This window comes from Chelonoidis abingdonii, chromosome 3 (genome assembly GCF_003597395.2).
Source record: "Chelonoidis abingdonii isolate Lonesome George chromosome 3, CheloAbing_2.0, whole genome shotgun sequence".
Lineage (NCBI taxonomy): Eukaryota > Metazoa > Chordata > Testudines > Testudinidae > Chelonoidis > Chelonoidis abingdonii.
Window position 1 is genome coordinate 84578070 of NC_133771.1, and position 21794 is coordinate 84599863.

At 42.0% G+C, this 21794-nt stretch overlaps 1 protein-coding gene across 9 annotated transcripts in view; it reads right to left on the reverse strand.

Moving 5' to 3' along the window:
* ATG5 (autophagy related 5) overlaps window positions 1–21794 on the reverse strand; it is a 138845-nt gene that overhangs the window by 69918 nt on the left and 47133 nt on the right. For 8 of the 9 annotated variants that reach the window (XM_075063865.1, XM_075063864.1, XM_075063870.1 and 5 more), the window contains exon 5: window positions 21017–21179. In XM_075063865.1, the coding sequence (XP_074919966.1) occupies window positions 21017–21179 (163 nt within the window). Of the gene's footprint in view, window positions 1–4711; window positions 4807–21016; window positions 21180–21794 lie in introns of all 9 variants that reach the window. The other variant, XR_012655521.1, reaches the window with a different exon arrangement.

A 21794-nucleotide genomic window follows, 5' to 3' on the forward strand; every position in this document is an offset into this window, starting at 1 on the left:
CTAAGGGTCCAGCCCCTCCCCCCACAGGAGGCCCGCCTCGGGGCTGTGTAGGGCACCAAAATGGCTAGGGATGGCCCTGCAGGGGACAGTAGGCTATGTCTACACTAGCGACTGGACATGGGTCCACACGCATGTTTGTGCCAAAACTTGCCTACCATCCACATCTAAACCCCATAAAAAATGGATACCCACCCTGTGCAGTAATGGCGATTCTTCAAGATGTCCCCCCTATGGGTGCTCCACTCCAGGTGTGCTTGTGCCCCCTGTGCCTTTGATTGGAAATTTCTCATAGCACTGGATGTTCAACCCGTGCATACATGTTACTCAGTCTTGTGCTCTATGCTCGTAAGGGTGCGGGCTCACCCCTGCAGTGCCTCCTGCTGGTTTCTCAGGGAGTTAGCTCAATTTCCAGCCTGGAGCGCCCTCTGCAGGCTGGTGATCCACTACCATTTGGCCCCCCCGTGTCCCTCTCTGGACTCCAGTGCCCTGTTAGCTGTGATGCTTGCCCCCTGGCAGTAACCCATTTCTCTCAGGGTCTCCCCTCCCTGGGAAACCCCCACCCACTATCTCCACCTCGCCTCAGTATCGGGCTACTGCCAGTCATTATCTAGCCCCCAGGCCCTGGGGCAGACTGCTGTATCAGCCTACTCAACACTGGCAATGTTGGGTTTGGATCCGCTGCCTTTGCATACCCCTGGGCTGCCCTCTGCAACCCCCAGTACCTGTTGGCCTTAGGCTAGGACGCAGCCTGCGGCTTTCCAGGCTGGAGCTCCCCAGCTCCTCTGCCTTTCCCCCGCCCTGCTCCACTCAGACTGCAGGTACCCTGTCTCTAGCTCCCTGCAGCCAGGGTCATCTCCCTCTACAGCCAGAGGGAGACTGACTGGGTTCCTGGCTCACTGCCTCTTATAGGGGCCAGCTGGGCCTGATTGGGGCTTGGCCACAGCTGAGCCTACCTTCCCTAATCAGCCAGGCTTCTTGCCCCACCCACAGCCCTCTCCTGGGCTGTTTTCCACCCCAAAGGGCAGGATCAGGTAACCACCCCGCTACAATGCTGTTGTTATATAGCACTTATATAGTAATTTCCACTGCATGCATCCGACGAAGTGGGTATTCACCCACGAAAGTTCATGCTCCAATACGTTTGTTAGTCTATGAGGTGCCACAGAACTCTTTGCCGCTTATATAGCACTGTGAAGGCAAACTGCTCTGAGATCCTTCTCTACCGCGAAACTCCAAAGCAGTAGGGAAGGTGGGAGGGTAGTGAACCACCCATAGGGACACACATCTTGAAGAATCATAGTTATAGCACAGAATTTGTAACCATGTCTTCTTCAAGTAGTGTCCCTTTGGGTGCTCCACTCTAGGTGACTACCACTCAGTTCCCCTTAAAGAGGTGGGGCTACAGTGCTGAGTCCAATATTGAATAAAATATAGCCCAGTCAAATGCAGCATTTGAAAGCAGAGCCACGAGTTATTGGATAGTGCTCAGCAAACATATGTGTTGAGATCTAAGTCATCGCTGTAGAAGCAGAAACAGACCTCATGTAGTCTGAGGGTGCTTGGAAATGACAAGATTGGTGGCAACAAACAATGCAGTCGGCTATCCACTTGGAAGGTCTTTGTTTAGAGACTGCAGACTCTTTTGATCTGTCTGCACCCAAGAAATAATTTGGGAGTCTTTCAGAAAGGTTTTGTCCATGGCTCTCCTGACAGCTGTGTGGTAACAGCGCTCTTCTTTGCCTAGGTGAGCTGCAGAGTGGAAGATCGAAAGGTGAATGGGTTGGTTAACACCAACTAAGAAGATATTTTGGGTAAAATCTTGAGGTGTGGCCATAACGTAAAAGATATTGTGAAAGTTGAGCCAATGTGATGGCTACCAGAAATGCTGTTTTCATCGATAAATGGAGGAGTGAGCAGGTAGCCATTGGTTCAAACCATGATTTGTAAGGCATTTAATAACCAGATTGAGGTCCCAAACCGGAGCAGGACATTTGACAGGTGGAAAAAGATTTCCAAGCTTCATGAGGAACTTCGTTTTGAGTGGGGAAAAAAACCTTTTACTGGAGAATGGAAAGCTGTGATGACTGCCATGTGGACTCTAACGGAGCTTGAGGATAGCCCTGAGATTTTTAGTTCTAGGATGTAGTCCAGTGTATCTGACAGAGATAAGATTGTTGGTGGAATGTGTTTGAGGTCATACCAGCAGCAGGTAAACTGTTTTCTGCTGCATAACAGCACTCTTTTTACTTCCTCTGAACAGGTTGTTTCTCATCCCATAAAAAAGGTTGTAGTTCTCTCACAAAAATCACGGATTCCATGACTTTCTGCGATCTCTGTGACTTCTGCAGCAGCTGACTCCAGGACCAGCTGCTTGGGTGCCCCATAGCCAGCCAGACCGGCTGTCGCTGGAGTGACCCAGGGCCAGCCACACAGGTCACTGCTCAGAAGGCCCCAGACAACTGGCTCCAGGGACCACCCAAGCAGTGGCTGGTCTGGCTGGTCCCGCGGACCAGGGTGGCCCCAGAAAGCGCCTGAGTAGCAATCCCAGGGGCTGCCCTAGGACCAGCTGCATTGGCCGCTGCTTGGGTGGCCCCGAGCAGTAACCACCTGAGCAGTGGCCAGTGCGGCTGGCTCCAGGGAGCTCTCAAGCAGCAATCCTAGGGACATCCTGGGGACTGCCAGAGCAGCAAGGGTCTCGGGGTGGTTCAAGCAGTGGCTCCAGGGGTGCCTGCAGGCCATCTGGAGAGCGGTCCCTGGGAGCAGCGGCTGAGGGAAGTCAACCCCCAGCACCGAAGCCAGTTCCTCCCCTCCCCCACATTTTAAATTCACAAGGGAAGATTTTCTTATGTAAACTGCAAGTACCTCTTTCTTTCTGGTCCAGGTACTTGCAGGGTGTTTTGGCCTCAAGGCTCACAGAAGCCATGTCTACACTTACCAGGGATCAACGCTGCTGCGATTGATGCAGTGGGATCGATTTAGTGTGTCTAGTGAAGACCCGCTAAATTGATAGCGGAGCGTTCTCCGGTCAATTCCGGTACTCCACCAGAATGAGAAGATTAAGATAAGTCAACGGGAGAGCATCTCCCATCAACACAGCGCGGTGTAGACACCGCAGAAGGTGAGCTAAGCTATATCAACTCCCTATGTTATTCACATAGATGGAGTAGTGTAAATTAGGTCGACTTACCACAGTAGTGTAGACAAACCAAAGAGCACCTCCCTCCCCACCCAGCCTCCTGTATTCTTCAAGCAAATTCTGTTTACAAATCATAGATTCCAAGGCCAGAAGAAACTGTTGTGATCTTTTAGTCTGACCTCCTGTATAACACAAATGCAGGAAGCAATGAGACCAGATGACCCATCTCCTGTCTCTCCCTCGGCCTGCAACAGCCCCTGTCCTATCCATCACAGTTGGCCTATGTAAAATCAGGTGATGATTGAAGCTAGTGTACAATTGTCCACAGCACACAACATTTAATTGTCTTTCGCAGCCTTAGCAGAGATGACCAGAATCCAAAGTGCATGGAGACATGCAGTAATTTTTGGGAGTGCCTCCTCTAGAAGAACTTTGAGACATCAGTGACCTACAATTATGAAGCTTATATTATTGCTGTCACAGCTCTACTAGTTGTAGAAATAAAGGATTGCACCTTCCAGGTCACTCAATTCACTCTCTTTCACAAGCAACTAACTTGCATTTATGTTCCTTGTACTCCACATCTAGACATCGTAAATCATACCAGTGATGTGTAACCATAAGTATTTGATAGAACCATTACAAATCAATCTGACTGTTAAGATGCCAGCTGAATAACAGACCATGAGATGCTCCTATTGACAAATTAGCTCTGAAATTGCATAGCACCAACAATCCTATGGAATTATGCCTAGAAGTCAATGTGGTAAAATGGTATCTACCCCTCCTATCAAAAATACCCACCTTTCCCATTGATCAGACCTCTAGCACACATTGCCTCTATCTGGGAAGAGGGGAAGTAGCCTTCTCCAAAGTCAGCACCAGTCCTACATTGTAGCTCTAACCTTGTTGTTGGGCTAGTTACAAACACTTTATAAATCACTTTAAATTGCTCAAACAGTCATATTATGTGTGTGAAGCTCTCTTTTTATCCAGAATACCTCACGCATACAAAAAACATTTAGAAGCATCACATTTAAAACTTATCCTTTATCAACCATATTTACATTGTATTATATATAGAATTAACATTTAATTTGAAGTTGGTAGTTCTTTCATGGCTTGGCTACTGAAGGATCCCTCTGTTAAACTTAAGTGTGCCAAAATCATTCAAAAACAACGAGGAGTCTGTGTGGCACCTTAGAGACTAACAAATTTATTTCACTGTTCCTGTTCCTGTATCATAAAAATGCAGAGTCAAACAACCAACTATCATGCTGATGATGATGATTTGGTAATGGAGCATAGGAAGAGTTAGAGATAAAAATGTGCTCGGCCTACCTGTGACTGCAGTCTAGCTGTTACCCTTTTCAGACAAACAAAGTATGTCTGAATACTGACAAGGTATTTATTACATTGCTACAAATAGGAAAAAAAAGTGTTTTTTTCTTTTTCATAAAGGAGTCTTACAATCACTTTTTTTTATGTAAAAATCCCCATGATATGTTGACCTCTTGCCAACTGTTTTATTACTGAAGAAATCCGAATAAGTAAATAAAATTGTCCAGATGATACCTCTGAGCACTGCAAGGTGAACTCACTGTTCGGAGAAGCTGGCAAGTTTGCAGGCATTTCCAGATTACTTCCAGGTATTAGGTGATAATGATCTGCTATGGAGAACGAGAAAGTAATTTGTTCCATGGTAAAAGATTCAGGCTAAATAACTGCAGAGAAATAGATGCAAATGATGTCACATAGGGATATAGATTTCATATCTCATCTTATGAAGCTGATTAACAGAATTTTCACCAAACATTAATAATGGGAATAAACTGTTGCTTCTTTACATTAACACATGGAATTCATTCTTTAAGGGATGACTTCTAAAGTAAATGCCAACTAATGCCATGTGTTCTTCAATCCATTATTTAATTGGTTGATCTCTTATAGGCATCACGGAAGAGGCAGGTATTAAAAAGAGATCTGAAAGTGGAGAGAGTAGTGAGCTGACAGAGCCCAACAAAGGAAGGCTTCCCATGCATATAGTTATTCAACTGTGACTTTGGTTATAAACATGCAAATTCAAAACACATTGAAATTAAGTTCATTAATATTAAATAAGTCAGGAAATTCAGAAGCCTATGACACCTCGTTATTAAGGGTGCCATCTTACGGTTATATTACCTAATTATGCCTATTTATTGGAAAATTGTATTTAACTTCACTGCAGAGTGAAACTGTGCCTTTGGGATCAATTTGAGCAACCAAGCTGAAGAATCACAATTCTTCATGTCCAAACTGCAAACAAGACACCTAATATAAATAAGGAAAACTTTAAAGCGCTGTTTAAAATTAGTGTGTAGTGACATGGCTTTAAAAAAAAAAAAAAAAAGGTAGTTTAACCTGTAAATTCCCCCCGCCCCCCCCAAGGCATTTATCCCAATGGAACGGGCACTGTTCCAGTGGACAAAGAACTCTTATACAGTTTTCTCTCTCTCTGGAGGCCATTTAGAATTTTTTAAGAATATAAGATGTAGAGGCCTTTGATTCATCACCTCTACAAAGCACAGTAAAACTGCTGGTGTACCCTAGACACGATACAAATGGCCAACAAGCAATAGCTGCTTGAAAATGTGTTATAAACACAATTATCTAAATTATTGTTACAAGGGAAAGTGACATTGCTCTATTCCAGACAGGCGACAGAGAATGGCCTTCCTAACAGAGAATGGCTTATTGTGGAAAAAAGAGTTCATTCTTTAAATAGTTTTCCTTCTGAAAATGTTAAAACTTTAATTTGTATGCTATCAAAGTTTTTGCTTTTCTTTTGTTGACAATGCAAAGGAGGAGAGAGAGGAAACAGAAATCCAGATAGAGGCAGAGGGAAAGGGAAAAGAAACCTAACAAGAAGGAAGTATTCTTGTGGGAATGGGCAGAGAGATAGAAGGGTTAGCGAGGCAAAGCTATATGGGGGAAAACTAGGTACATGTTAAAAAACTTGCCCTGAGGCCTTACAAAATCTAAAAACGATCCTTGTGGGAAACGGGAAACACCACAGATTAGGAAGAGTCATAATAAGAAATTTTCAACAACAGGTAAGGAGATGGGGAGAAGAGGCAGAAAAACCAGAAATGAACACAGAATAGGCAAAATGGAAGATAAAGAGTATGGAAAAAATTAACAATATTACATGGAGGATTTAGAAGTTAGTGAACTTTAGTGTTTATATTATTTTAGTTTTCTGACTAATGTTCCACAACTACTTTTTTGGGAGGAAGAGGTGATAACACAATGTTATTGATAAGATTCAAATCAATTTGTTGCAGGCATGTAACTATATTAATGGGTCAGTTACTCTGAAAAATTATTTGACACAGCAGCAGGTTACAGTCTCCTGATTGTCAAGCCCCGAACATATTTTTTTTTCCAGATGTAAGTAGGATATAACTTCTGTAATTATCTTCACTTAATGTACAAGCTCATGTATTGAAGTTTCATTGTAAATGTTCTGTTTTATTGCATTAGAAACTGGCCATATATTTTTCCTCTTCAAGGTCATCAGTGTATCTAGATGAACCTCAAGAGATGATATGCAAGGCATCAGGCCAAAGTATTTTTTTTTCTTTAAGCAGAAACAGCAACTGTACTTCTTCCCATTGCTCCTATGTGAAAACATACATCTTATTACTTAAATATGGAGTGTAACAAGGCTTATATTATGGCCAAACAATGACACATCTTGGCAGCTGTTAAGCTAGGCCAAATAAAGGAATCTGATTATTATTCCATAAAAACACCCCAACTGTCATGTCTTGAAATGATAAAATATTAATTTCTAAAGAAAAATGTGGTATGAGAAAAATACTTTTAACAAAGAAAAAACACAAAATCGTGCCCATGAGGAAAGGACACAAAAGTCCAAGAATTTTAGTAATCGATAACCAACACCATTCAAACATTTCAGCTACAAAACACAGAGATATAATATTTTAACGACAAACCTGAAATGGCAAAAAAGGAAAGCTTTAAGATACCATTTCATTAACCTGTTCCAGCTTCTCTCAGCATGCCTCAGACAACTGACTAACTAGGAAGAAGGAAGTAAGTAATATAGTAGCTTTACAGAATATTTTTTAAAGATCCCTCAGTTTGTATTTATGTCTACCAGATACTTGAAAACAGAAGTTGCAGAAGGCACAGAGGTGGATGGGAGGGACACTAAAGGAACAGAATCATAGCATAATTACTGTTTTCTATAAACCACTCACAATAATCACAGCTTTTAAAAGTGTTGTACTAAAAAACCTGTATTTTCTCTTTAACTTTCACTGGTTATATTTTTTAGCAATATTAATTAATATTTTCATTCAGCGCTACATTGGTCTAAGCTAATGGAAGATTCCTAAAAAGAACCACTACTTGGGTTTGCCTAAAATTTAAATCATGCTCTCCATAAAAGACATGTAAAGCTAGTTTTCTAATTGTTTGACAGGACTGAGAGAATCATAGAATCATAGGACTGGAAGGGACCTCAAGAGGTCATCTAGTCCCCTGCACTTGTGACAGGACTGAGTATAGACCATTCCTGACAGGTGTCTGTCTAACCTGCTCTTAAAAATCTCCAATGATGGCGATTCCACAACTTCCCTAAGTAATTTATTTCAGTACTTAACCACCCTGACAGGTATTTCAGGTAGTTTTTTCCTGAAGTCCAACCTAAACCTGCCGTACTGCAATTTAAGACCATTGCTTCTTATCCTAGCCTCAGCAGTTAATAAGAACAATTTTTCTCTCTCCTCCTTGTAACAACCTTTTATATACTTGAAAACTGTTATGTCCCCTCTCAATCTTCTCTTTTCCAGACTAAACAAACCCAATTTTCTCAATATTCCCTTATCGGTCTCGTTTTTTAGACCTTAAATCATTTTTGTTGCTCTTCTCTGGACTTTCTCTGATTTGTTCACATCTTTCCTGAAATGTGGCACCCAGAACTAGACACAATACTCCAGCTGAGGCCCAATCAGCGCAGAGTACAGCGGAAAAATTATTTGAGTCTTGCTTATAACACTTCTCCTAATACATCCCAGAATTATGTTTGCTTTTTTTTTTTTCACAACAGTTACACTGTTGACTCATATTCAGCTTGTGGTCCACTAGGATCCCCAGATCCCTTTCTGCAGTATTCCTTCCCAGATAGTCATTTCCCATTTTGTACATGTGCAACTGATTGTTCCTTCCTAAGTGGAGTACTTTGCATTTGTTCTTATTGAACTTTATCCTATTTACTTCAGACCATTTCTCCAGTTTGTCTAGATCATTTTGAATTATAATTCTATCCTCCAAAGCACTTGCAATCCCTCCCACCTTAGTATCATCTGCAAACTTTATAAGTGTACTCTCTATGCCATTATCTAAATCACTGATGAAGATATGAACAGAACTGGACCCAGAACTGATCCTTGTGGGACCCCAGTCGTTATGCCCTTCCAGCATGACTGTGAACCACTGATAACTACTCTTTGGGAATCATTTTCCAACCAGTTATGCATCCACTTTACAGTAGCTCAATCTAGGTTGCATTTCCCTACTTCGTTTACGAGATCATGCAAGACAGTATCAAAGCTTTACTAAAGTCAAGATATACCATGTGTACCACTTCCCCCCTATCCACAAGGCTTGTCACCCTGTCAAAGAAAGCTATCAGGTTGGTCTGACACAATTTGTTCTTGACAATCCATGCTGACTGTTACTTATCACCTTATTACCTTCTAGATGTTTGGAAACTGATTGCTTTATTATTTGCTACATTATCTTTCCATGTACAGAAATTAAGCTGACTGGCCTGTAATTCCCCAGGTTGTCCTTATTTCCCTTTTTATAAATTCGCACTATATTTGCCCTTTTCCAGTCTTCGGGGGGGGGGGGGGGGTAGGGATAGCTCAGTGGTTTGAACATTGGCCTGCTAAACCCAGGGTTGTGGGTTCAATCCTTGAGGGGGCCACTTACAGATCTGGGGTAAAATCAGTACTTGGTCCTGCTAGTGAAGGCAGGGGGCTGAACTCAATGACCTTTCAAGGTCCCTTCCAGTTCTAGGAGATTGGTATATCTCAAATTATAAATAAATTCTGGAATCTCTCCCATCTTCCATGACTTTTCAAAGATAACTGCTAATGGTTCAAATAATTCCTCAGTCAGCTCCTTGAGTATTTTACAATGCATTTCATCAGACCCTAGTTACTTGAAGACATCTAATTTGTCTAAGTAATTTTTAACTTGTTCGTTCCCTATTTTAGCCTACCTCATTTTCACTGGCATTCACTATGTTAGATGTCCAATTACCACCAACCTTCTTGATGAAAACTGAAACAAAGATGTCATTAAGCACCTCTGCGATTTCCACATTTTTTGTTATTGTTTTTTCCCCCTCATTGAGTAATGGGCCTACCCAGTCTGTCCTTGGTCTTCCTCTTGCTTCTAATGTATTTATAGAATGTTTTCTTGTTACCCTTTATGTCTCTAGCTAGTTTGATCTCATTTTGTGTCTTGGCCTAATTTTGTCCCTACTTACTTGAGGTTTTTTACCCACAAAAGCTTATGCCCAAATAAATCTGTTAGTCATTAAGGTGCCACCAGACTCGTCGTTTTTGTACATACTTGTGTTATTTGTTTATATTCATTCTTTGTAATTTGACTTAGTTTCCACTTTCTGTAGGACTCTTTTTTGAGTTGTATATCATTGAATATTTCCTAATTAAGTCAGTGGTCTCTTGCCCTACTTCCTATCTTTCCTACACAGTGGGACAGTTTGCTCTTGGGCCCTTAAAAACGTCTCTCTGAAAAACTGCCAACTGTCTTCAATTGTTTTTCTCCTTAGACTTGCTTCCCATGGGATCTTACCTACCAACTCCCTGAGTTTGCTAAAGTCTGCCTTCTTGAAATCCATTGTCTTTATTTTGCTGTTCTCCCCCCTACCATTCTTTAGAATCATCAACTCTATCCTTTCATGATCACTTTCATCCAAGCTGCCTTCCTCTTTCAAATTCTCAACCAGTTCCTCCCTATTTGTCAAAATCTAATGAAGAACAGCCTCTCCCTTAGTAACTTTCTCCACCTACTGAAATAAAAAATTGTCTCCAATAAATTCCAAGAACTTGTTGGAAAATCTGTAACCTGCTATATTATTTTTCCAAGAGAGATGTTTGAGTAGTTGAAGTCCCCCATCACCAAGTGTTGTGCTTTGGATGATTTTGTTAGCGTTTAAAAAAATCTCATCTACCTCTTCTTCCTGGTTAGGTTGTCTGTAGTAGACCCTAACATGACATCATTCCGTTTTTTACACCTTTTATCCTTACCTAGAGACTTTCAACAAGTCTGTCTCCTATTTCCATCTCAACCTCAGTCCAAGTGTATACATTTTTAATATATAAGGCAACACCTCCTCCCTTTTTCCCCGCCTATCCTTCCTGAGCAAGCTGTACCCTTCTATACCAATATTCTAGTCATGCTTATCATTCCACCAAGTCTCTGTGATCCCAACTATGTCAAAGTTGTGTTTATTTACTAGCATTTCAAGTTCTTCCTGCTTATTCCCCATACTTCTCGCATTACTATATAGACATCTAAGATACCGATTTGATTCCCCACCTCCCCCAGTTCTATCTTGTCTCTTCCTTATCCCTGCTATAACTGCCCCTGCTCCCCCCAAATTCTAAACTTTCTCTCGGGTCTCCATATTTTTGACATATCTGTGGGCTTTGGTCACCTGCCCACTTCAAACCTACTTTAAAGGTCTCCTCATTAGGTTAGCCAGTCCGTTTCCAAACATGCTCTTCCCCTGCCTTGATAGGTGGAGCCCATCTCTGCTTAGCAGTCCTTCTTCCGGGAACAGCATACCATGGTCAAGGAAGCTGAAACCCTCTTGGCAACACCATCCTCACAGCCAGGCATTCACCTCAAGGATGCATCTGTCTCTGCTTGGGCTGATACCCTTCACTGGAAGGATGAAGAAGACCATCACCTGCACTCCCAACTGCTTCACCCTTACTCTCAGTGCTCTGTAGTTACTTCTGATCTGCTGAGGGTCATACCTCACAGTATCACTACTGTCCACATGGATGAGTAACATGGGGTCAGAGGGCTTGATGATCCTTGACAATCCCACCATAACATCTCTGATACAGGCCCCTGGCAGGCAACATACCTCTTGGGATGCCATGTAAGGGCGACAGATGGGTCCCTCCATCTCCCTCAGAAGAGAGTCACCAACCGCTACTACACTATATTTCCTCCTGGGAGTGGTGGCTTCAGTATTCCCAGCCTTGGGGGTACATGGCTTCTCTGCTTCCACCTTTGGGGGTGATTCCTCATTGCTCTTTGTCAGGGCAGTATAACCATTTTTCATCACCATGGTGGGTGGGTTCAGAGCAGGTGTGGAGCACTGCCTGCTGCCAGAAGTAATCATCAGCCAGTGTCCTCCCTGAGACAGAGCTATATCCTCCTCCCCGGTGGTGTGACAGCAGTCCTCTGTAGCTGGATAGCTTCTTCAGCCTTGCATGACTCCATATGAGTATTCTCAAGGAATTCCTCATGGCCACGGATGCTCCTCAGCCTAGCCATCTCCTCCTATAGCTCTTCCACCTGCTTCCTGAGAGATTCTACCAGCAGGCACCTTTCACACTGGATGGTCCCCCCAGCCTGGCGTTCTGAGAGTGGGAAATGCCAGCCACAGTCTCTGCAAATCCACACCAGGATCTGGGTAGAGACATTCATGGTTAGATTGTCTGTCTGGATAGAGGTGCAGGTGGAAGAGCTAGGACCAGCGTTGGTACTGACAATGCAGTCCTTCCTAACCATAGCGATTATATTCCTTCCCACAAACTCCCCTTGGTTGCTTACCCTCTGGTTTTTAAGGCCTCCTCTCCTAGGTCAGCCCTACCCCCTCGTGAATCACACAATGGGGAGGGTGATCACAAGGCTGACTGAGGTGGATCAAAGATGACCGAGGTTGATCCAGGGAACAAAGGCACAAATGGTCCCCAGACACACTATCCTAACTGACCCTGTAACTGAAATATTCTGAAAGAGAAAGAAAAACTACAAACAGCCAAACAAACTCACTCACCCCACAGTTAGTACTCGCACCTTGTTCATTCAGCAGGAGGATCTCCTTCTCAAATTCCCTTTTTCTGCAGACCCCTGTTCAGCAGCTCCCAATGAAGATGACCAGAAAAATTTACTTTAACATTTTACTGAATTTAAGTTTATGCCTTTCCTTTTCAACTGAATCAGAAAATCCTATCTTTAACAAAATGGATCTATGAGAAGCACCATTTCCCTAAAAATCTCAGAGTCAAATTCTAGAAGGACACAACACATGCTAAGTGGTCAAATGCAGTCCATAACGTGGAACCAGCTATGCATTCATGGTAATTAGCCATAAGCTAATCAACATTCACGAACATTTTAAACAGTAGACTGTAATGGTGAGGTATGTGCTTGAGTGAACATTTGAGTAGGCGGGTTCTTGAAGGTAGAAAGGGAAAGAGCACCACACCTCACCTTGGGCCCACTAGGAGCTCTGACAAAATCTTCAGACAGGACTATCTGTAGTGTCTCTTCCTCCCCTTGAGTATTATTACCATGTCTGGGACAGACCAACTGTTTTTAGGTGCGGGGGGGAAAAAACAGAACAAGCCAACACTGAAGGAAAGATGGCTGCAAGCTCAAAATAAGATGGAGTAAGTATATGGTGTTATAAGCACCAGAGGGTGATTCTGAATTTGATTTAGAGATGAGAGAACGCTTCTGTTTTCCATCATCAATCTGGTTCCATTTCCTGATAGGAGAGAATAGTCTGAGCATAGCGTTCTGAACACTCTGAAGAATAAATATTTAGGAAGATAAGAAAAGAAGCCGTTAAGGAATGAATAAGGGCTTCAGAAGAAACAGGGTCAAAGTGAGGAGAAATTCTAATAAAGCTCCTGAGACTGCAATAGGCATTATTTACAGACAAGAGAGATGTGAGAAAGAAACACCACGTCCAGCAGTGGAGGTGTAGCCAAAATTCTGAAAATATGCATTTGTTTGGTGTTTTTTGTTTTATACTGGACACAAAAATAGCAAGTTAAAAAGAGAAAATAATAAACTAAAAAACAGTTTCCTTCTGAAATGTAACTTGCTCTGACAGATGTATGTCTCCATTCCCTAAAAGCAAGAAAATAACCTAGCCTTGTCCCAAGTTTACCCAAATTCCTACTAACAGAGAAAAATACTATTCAAATTTTGACAGAGCTCTGGGGGCTGGAGGGTGAGAAGAAAAAGATGGTTTAATGATTAAAGAACTTATTACCCTCCCATTCACTTGTTCTCATACGGAACCCCTGACAATTTTCCGAATAAATATTATCTGCTTTACTAATTTAAAACAGACAACTTTTGTTTAGGTTACAAAACCCCACTTGAGATTAGGGTGATCTGTTCCTCATTGTCAAAATGTGCTGGTCAACACAACAAAATATATTGTAGGAGCACGGCTAATAAGTGTCTCTACCAGTAGGATAAAGTATATTAACAATCTTTTGTTGAGCCCTGTGTGTCATGTATATTCAGCACAATGCAATCCTGAAGTGCCAACTCAATGCAAGATCCTAGCTATTCCTATTTATTATTTTACAGTGCCTTAAGAATGTACCTCAAAATATTTTAGACATGACCCAGAGGAGTAAACAAAACAGTAGAATAGGGTTGAGAGTGTAAGGACGTAAAAGAGTAGTATGCAGTAGTTTTTTAAATAAAAGTAATATATCTCTTAGCTATCCAACTTCTTGTAAGCATTGCAATAGAAAGGGGTATTAAAGATGATTTATGGGGAATATTTTTAGGGAAAAAAAGTGTGCCTTTTATCTTCTATAATATACAAAAAGAAAGCCATACAAGTTTTTTTTAAAAAACTTTCTGCTGCTTATTTTCTACTTCAAGTATCAGAAACAAAGTCTGGTCTTCACTGGTTTTGCTTGAGGAACCCATGAACATTTCAGAGCATGTATCTTATGAGTAAGGCTACGTGTATATCATGGAGGTCATGGCTTGTGTGACTTTCTGTGATCTCCATGACTTCTGCAGCAGCTGGCACAGCTGGCTCCAGGGCTGCCAGGCCCCTCCCTGCCAGCAGCAGCAGTAGTTTTGGTATGGGAGGGGGCTCAGGGCTGGGGGAGGAGGTTGGGGTGTGAGGCGATGCTTACCTCCGGGGGACTCCCTGGAAGCAGCCAGCACGTCCCTACAGTTCCTAGGCAGAGGAGCCAGGGGGCTCTACTTCCCTTGCAGCTCCCCTTGGTTGCAGTTCCCGGTCAATGAGAGCTGCGAAGCCGGTGTTTGTAGCTGGGGCAGCATATAGAGCCTCCCTGGCCTTCCCTCCCCCTAGGGACATACTGGCCGCTCCCAGGAAGCCGCGGGTAGCTGGGTAGGGAGTCTGCCAGCCCTGTCAACTCTCCCCATCCCAGCACCAGTGGGGGGTCCCGGACCACATGCCACCCCCTACCCCGCCAGATCACCTGTGGTGCCCCCAGACTACCCACAGCTCCCAGGTCCAAGTTTTAGTTAGGGGAATATAGTAAAAATCATGGACAGGTCACGGGTCATGAATTTTTGTTTACAGCCGTGACTTCTCTGTGACTTTTACTAAAAATACCCATGACTAAAACATAGCCTTACTTATGAGCTCTCACATCAAATGAAAAGCAGGTGTGCTGAATCTTTAACCAAGACTTCCTTTAACACTTACAACTTCTGTTACTAATAGTTTTTGATAAAGTTTTGAACAGTTCAATTAAAAATAATTTCCCCTCTTAAGCTGTTCAGCTTTCACTTTCTTGACCCTGTGACATCATTTCAATAGACACAAGACCTGAATTTCTAATGTAAAAAGCAAGCTGAAAAAACTATTAAGCCAATCCCTTCCCACATCAAAAAACCCCAACAACCTGTCAGGCCTCCTTGATCCATCATAATGATGGAACAATAAAGTGACTCAGAGACAAGGACAACAATAAGAAATGTCCTTGTAATTAGAAATATAGATACAGCTTTGTCATCAAAACACTCTCATGGATCTCTTATTCAGCTTTTCTTCTTTGCCCCCACAACGTTTCTCTCCTCTGTCCTGTTCACCTTTCTCCCTGCATCTGGGACTAGTATGACACACATACATATCCCAAGGGAGCCAATCCTCTACGTAAAAAACACTAACTTAGAAATGAGCCTTTAATGATGTTGAAAGGATAAATGAGATCACCACAGGTACATGGGCAGAGACCTGACCTCTTCCCTGATTTGGGGGCTGATCAGTAGGCCAACCAAAGGGACTGAAGAATGATATGACACCAGGTCAGGCAATCCCAACACAAGATTTGCCATAAATCCACTGTTACTTCTCATCCCTTAAGGGACACTAGGGCTGCAGAGAGCATTGATGGAAAGTTACCCATGCAACCAGACAAAGCAACTGCACTTCAGTTAGAAAGACCCAACCCAAACTAATTTATAATATTTGTAATATTGATTGTCTCTTCTGACATCAGAAAATTATGCAAACTTGCTATTTACAAAAAAATCACGTTTAATGCCTTAAGCCATCCACTAAGTTTGATACAGAATTGTTTATGCTAGCAATACTTAAAAAATGTAACTATCGTTGTTTTTGTGGAAGATATGAAGAAACTTACTTGAAGTTTCATAAAAAAAACAATCTGCAGATGTGTATCATAAGGTATGAAGCAGTTATCACAAATGCTACTTTCTTTTCTTTTTTGTGGTCATAAACTTCGTTTCAGAGAGAGGTTTAAAATCATCACATCTAAACGAAAGCCTATAAAAATATACTGAAAGGTACAGCATGTCTTAAAAAGAGATTTCTTAGTTTCACAAGCTTTTCTTATTTCTCTTTTACAGAGAGCTGAAACATTAAAATTAGCATTTGAAAGTATTCAAAAGCTTGTTAAACTTCTTATTTAGATGTCAGGTTTCCCAGGTGCTGGTTCTCACAAAATACAATGAAATCTGTATAAAACCAACCTTACTAGGCAAACTCCTGTCTTAAGACCATCATTCCCAAACATACGTAGTACAATTCTGGTTCACTATAACTGATAAACACCAACTTTTGGTTTATCCATTAAAGATACATGCAGTTACAATGAAAGCTAACTTATGTTACACTTATAACTGAGCTAGATGTTTCTTAATACATAGTCTAACAAGTGGCTAGCAAGCTTTATTTTAGCTGAGATGACATTTTGTAACTGATTTTTTAAACCACTATAACAATAGTAGTATCTATTAGTAGAGCCATCATAAACAGTCCCAGCACTTAACTGGGCCTATTGCTAGAGAATAAATTCAATTAAGAGGGTACTAAAACAAACTTTCACTTGTATAATATGATCATTTGATTCCGCTAGACCAATGTAACCACAGAATGTGCCAAGAGAAGTTATAATAGGGTCATTCGCTCCTCAATTCATTCTTCATAGTAATAAAAAAATTATAGAAGTGTAGAACTGAAAGGGATCTGAAAAGTTCATTTAGTCCATTCCCTAGGGCTGAGGCTGGACTAGGTATTACCTAGACCAGTGCTTCTCAAGCTATCTGATGTGGGGGATCGGCAATTTTTTTCCAATGTGCCAGGGACCAGTGCCATATTATTATCCTATTCAACGCTCTTATGATGAAACTCGCTGCGGACCAGCAGCCGGTCCATGAGTTGCCACTTTGAGAAGCACTGATCTAGACTGTCCTTGATAGGTGTATGTCTAAACTGTTCTTTAAACCCTCCAATGAAGGGCATTCCACAACTTTCCTTGGTAACCTATTCCAGTATTTAACTATCTTTATAGTTACAAATTTTTCCTAATAGCTAATCTGAATCTCCCTAGCTGCAAACTAAGTATACTACTTGTCCTAACTTAAGTGCATTTGGAGAACAACTGATCACCAAATTATGCCTTGAAGTATCTTTACAGGATTCTATAGGACCTGAATATAATCATCCTATGCCAAATGAGAGACCTTCACTCATATTATTTCCTTTCTCTAATATGCCTGATATACCTTAATACTCACTTGGTAATTGTGTAAATCATTCACTATACTTTTTATAAAGTTAGTCATGAAATAAGAGCAAATAACTACCAACACAAGACATTACTATGAGCATTTGATTGTTGGGAGAACCATACAAATGACAAGTTTCTATTTCCAAAAAATGTTGAGAGTCCAGAAAACATCAGCAGTCTCAAAACAAGAAACAGTTATATAGACAGAGTGTTCTATTCCATTTCTCTTGAATACAGTTGTTTATGATACTGATGATGCTGTTCTTTTGTTTAATGGATATGGGTATAGCAAACCATTTTCTCAACATACAACTTCTGAAAATATGCATTCTTACTGATTTACAAGACAATCCGCCCTTTTAAAATACTTTACTTTTAGGAGTAATACAGTTTTCAGCTAGCTAAAATTCTGTATTTACTGTTAATATGAAAAATATGTCACTCACCCAATTAGCTGGATTTACACCAAAATGGATATTCACAACTAATCAGAATAAGTTTTTGGTTTTTTTTTAAACTGACCCAAACTTTCAAGTATTTCCCACTAATTACAGGATGCAAATATACGGAATTTTATTAACTGCATCCTTCAGAACTCCACCAACCATGTGTCAAACTATCATGACTCATTCATCTTCCCACTGTCCCTTACAGGACCCAAAACATCATTGGGTCCCCAGGGAAGACATCATCAGTACTAACAGTATTTTGGGCTAACAAACTCAGAGGTTAGTTATTCTGCAAGCCAAAATCTACTTCAAATGACCCGAATAACTAAATCATTTTAAACTGAGACATTAACCAGGAAAAAAAACCACCACAAATTCAGGCTGACATTTTATACATTAAATCTTAACTAATTTCCTGACTTTACTGGTTCTCAAGCTTAATATGCAGTTTTACAGTAAAAGCATTTTTAATTGGCATGTTGGGGAAATAGGGGGCGCTGGTAAATTAAAAATGCAAGTTAACTCAGAAGGAGGGGTTTGGAGTGCAGGGGCAGGGGATGTGTGCAGGGGCTGGGGCATGGGAGGGGCTGCAGGGCACAGGCTCTGGGAGGGAGTTTGGGTCCAGGAGGGGGCTTGGGGCATGGGTAGGGGCTCGGGGTGCCGGACTGGGGGGGAGCACTCACCTCTGGCAGCTCCCTGCAAGCGGCTCCCCATTTCTGCTGCTTCGGGTGGTGTAGGCATGGCCAGATGCTCTGCAAGCAGGCACGCTGCCTCTGTCTGCAGGTGCCTCTGTCTGCAGCTCCCATTGGCCATGGTTCCCAGCCAAGGGGCTGGGAGCCACAGATTCAGTGCTCAGGGAGCGGGGACAGAGACAGCATGCCTGCAGAGCCGCCTGGGCATGCCTCTGCCAGCAACAGCAGGGACGGGGAGCTGCTTGCAGGAAGCTGCCAGAAGTGAGCCTGCCCCCCGCCCCTCCAATCTGCCACCCTGAGCCCCTCCTGTGCCCCAACCCCTTACCCTCTCTAGGACCCAAACTCCCCCCCCCAGAATACACCCCGCAGCTCCTCCCACACCCCAGACTCCGCCAGCCCTGCACCAACCACATTATAAACCAGTCTTTCAGTGCAGATCAGAAAATGCCGGTTTATAGAGTTTGCTAGCTGGTGAAGCGCCAGATAAAAGAGCTTTCACTGTACTTGGTTTACATTCAAGAGTTTTCCTTGTGTTTCTCAATACGCATTTTGGCATGCCTTACATATCCATATGTAATGTATAATGTTTTATACATTAAATTAATTAAATGTACGTATTTGAACGGTTTTACTGCTGGGGGAATTCTGCACCACTGCACATGCAGAATTTGCACAGAAGTTAATGTAGTACATGCAGAATTTTCTTTTTCTCCCACGGAAATGGGCTGCAGAGCTGCTGGCCACCACTAGGGGCTGCTGGACTCAGAGGAGCCCAGCTCCCAAATAGAAGACACTGCGGGGAGGGTGGGGTGTTTCCAGGCCGCTACAGTTCTCAGCACACCCTGAAGGAAGGAGGCTGCATGCAGGAAATGCCATACAAACCCAAGACCCAGCATCAGGCTGTTTCTCCCTCTGGATCCTTGGGTTCTCGGGGTAGAGGTATGGGTGTCTCATATAGGGAAGAAGAGGGTACAAGTATCTGGGCAGGGCAGGGGGGCTCTGCAGCTGGGGTCTGGGGGGTCCCATGGCTGGGCTCTGGGGGGTAGGGGATGTGTGCGAGTGTCTGGGCTGGTGGGGTTAGGGGATGCCAGTATCTTGGCTAGAGGAGGCCCCACAGCTGGGTGCTGGGAGGGTGAGGGGGGCGCCATGACTGGGCTCTGGGGGAGTGAGGGGTGTGGATGTCTGGGCTGCGGTAGATCCTGCGGATGGTCTCTGGTGGGAAGGGGTGTGCAAGTGTCTGGGCTGAGATGGGCCCCACAGATGGGCTTTGAGGGATTGGGGGTGCAGATGTCTGGTCTGGGGGCACCCCATGGCTGGGCTCTGGGGGTTAGGGGTACAGGCGTCTGTCACTTCCCTGCTGGGCTCTGAGGGGCACGGGGCAGAGAAACAGGGGTTTCTTTAACTCTCTATTCCTCGGGGAATTTTTGTGTATTTCTGTATTGTTACAGACATAGTTGCTGACAGGTATTTTGAAATAAGTTTACTCAAATAATTGAAACTGGTGTGATTATATAGTGTCATTTTGAAAAATAAAATATGCAGAATTTTGCAGAATTTTAAAATACTGTTTACACAGTTTTTAATGTTTTGGTGCAGAATTCCCCCAGGAGTAATGGTTTATATCTTGTATAAGATTAACCAATATTAACCAATGGCATCTTCTAGAAATCAGCCAGATAAAGATATGAAAATATATTTTGAAGCATTTACCACACACGTTAATATGCAAATTAGATACAATTAACTTAGGTTTGAACAGAGACTGGGAATGGTTGGGCCATTACACTAATTGAATCTATTTCCCCATGTTAAGTATCTTCACACCTTCTATGGGTCATCTTGATTATCACTTCAAAAGTTTTTTTTCTCCTGCTGATGATAGCTAATCTCAATTGATTGGCCTCTTACAGATGGTATGGCTACTTCCACCCTTTCAAGTTTTCTGTATGTATAAATATCTTCTTGCTGTATGTTCCAGTTTATGCATCCGATGAAGTGGGCTGTAGCCCACGAAAGCTTATGCTCAAATAAATTTGTTAGTCTCTAAGGTGCCACAAGTACTCCTGTGCTTTTCACACAAATACTGTAATCTGTTCTATTAATCTAGCCAGCAGTTAGTGAAATATCTACATCCTGTAAGAAATGCAGTTATAAAGGTGCTTTGCTGGCAGATCAACAACATTTCCCAATTTATATTTGGGGTGGGAGAACGGGCAAGATTATTCATATGCCAGAAATTGTAATGAAAGTTTAGCCTTGTTGCCCCACCAATGATCTGAAACCATAAACCAGAAGAACCACTTTTTTTTAGGGTTAGAGATAATTCATACTCAATACTAATTAAGACCCGAGTGTCTCTCAAGTTCAGACAAGCAGTTGCATCAAACTATATTAAATATGATGTGGTTCTGTGTGAACTGAGTCACAATCCAGTTTATTTCTCAGAAGATCTCAAGCTACCTGAGGTGAAAAACAGTTGATTCTCCACTAAATTGCTTAGCCCTTTGATTAGACTACAGTGTGGAAAACGGCATTTTATATTACTCTGCTACAATAATTCAGATTTTGAAGAAAAACTTTTCTAACATCCTAATAAATTGAAATTTCTTTAATTTGACATGTTGTATTTACCATTCTGTAACCCCATCCAGAGCTGTTTATGATCCTTTTTCTGCATCTCATTGATGACTTGACTTTTGTGCTTTAAGGCATCTGCTTCCTTTACACAAGCCATGAAATGAGCTTCAATCACATCTTTAGAAGGACAGTGCAGTAGATCCTTTTCTGGGAAATTCTAGAAAATAATGTTCAGAAGACAGACCAAAAGAAATAAGTACATTGTGTATCTCTTAGTAATAAACAAAAATATTTATTTCTCAGCAAACACTGAGACAAAGCAAATAGATCATTAACCCTCATCCAGCTTATAGACTTCAGGTTTAGTCACAATATCTGTTTGTGAATTAAGAGATTTAAGTTTTAAAAAAATGATTTGTAACTGAAGCATCATTCAGATTTCATGGATTCACTCATGGAAGGAAAAACACCCCCAATATCAAATTGGAAGTTTTTCAGTGCTTACATAGTATTTGACACCTTTTAAGTTTTGGTATCATATGTTGGCCATTTCCCTGCAACAGCAGACAATACTGTAAGTTATCTCCTTCCAACAGCATCTTTCCTGATGGGCCGGTTTACCAGTTTCTTTCAGTTATTCATTTTTATTTCCTCCATTTGGGTATGTTGTACCAAGTTTTCAACACACGTATCAGATACTACATATACTATGACAATATAGGTAAGCAGGGCCCTATCAGATTAATGGTCTTGAAAAACAGTCTTTTGTGTGTCTTTACCCTATATTATACAGATTTCACGGAGAAGACCAGCTTTTCTCAAATTGGGGGTC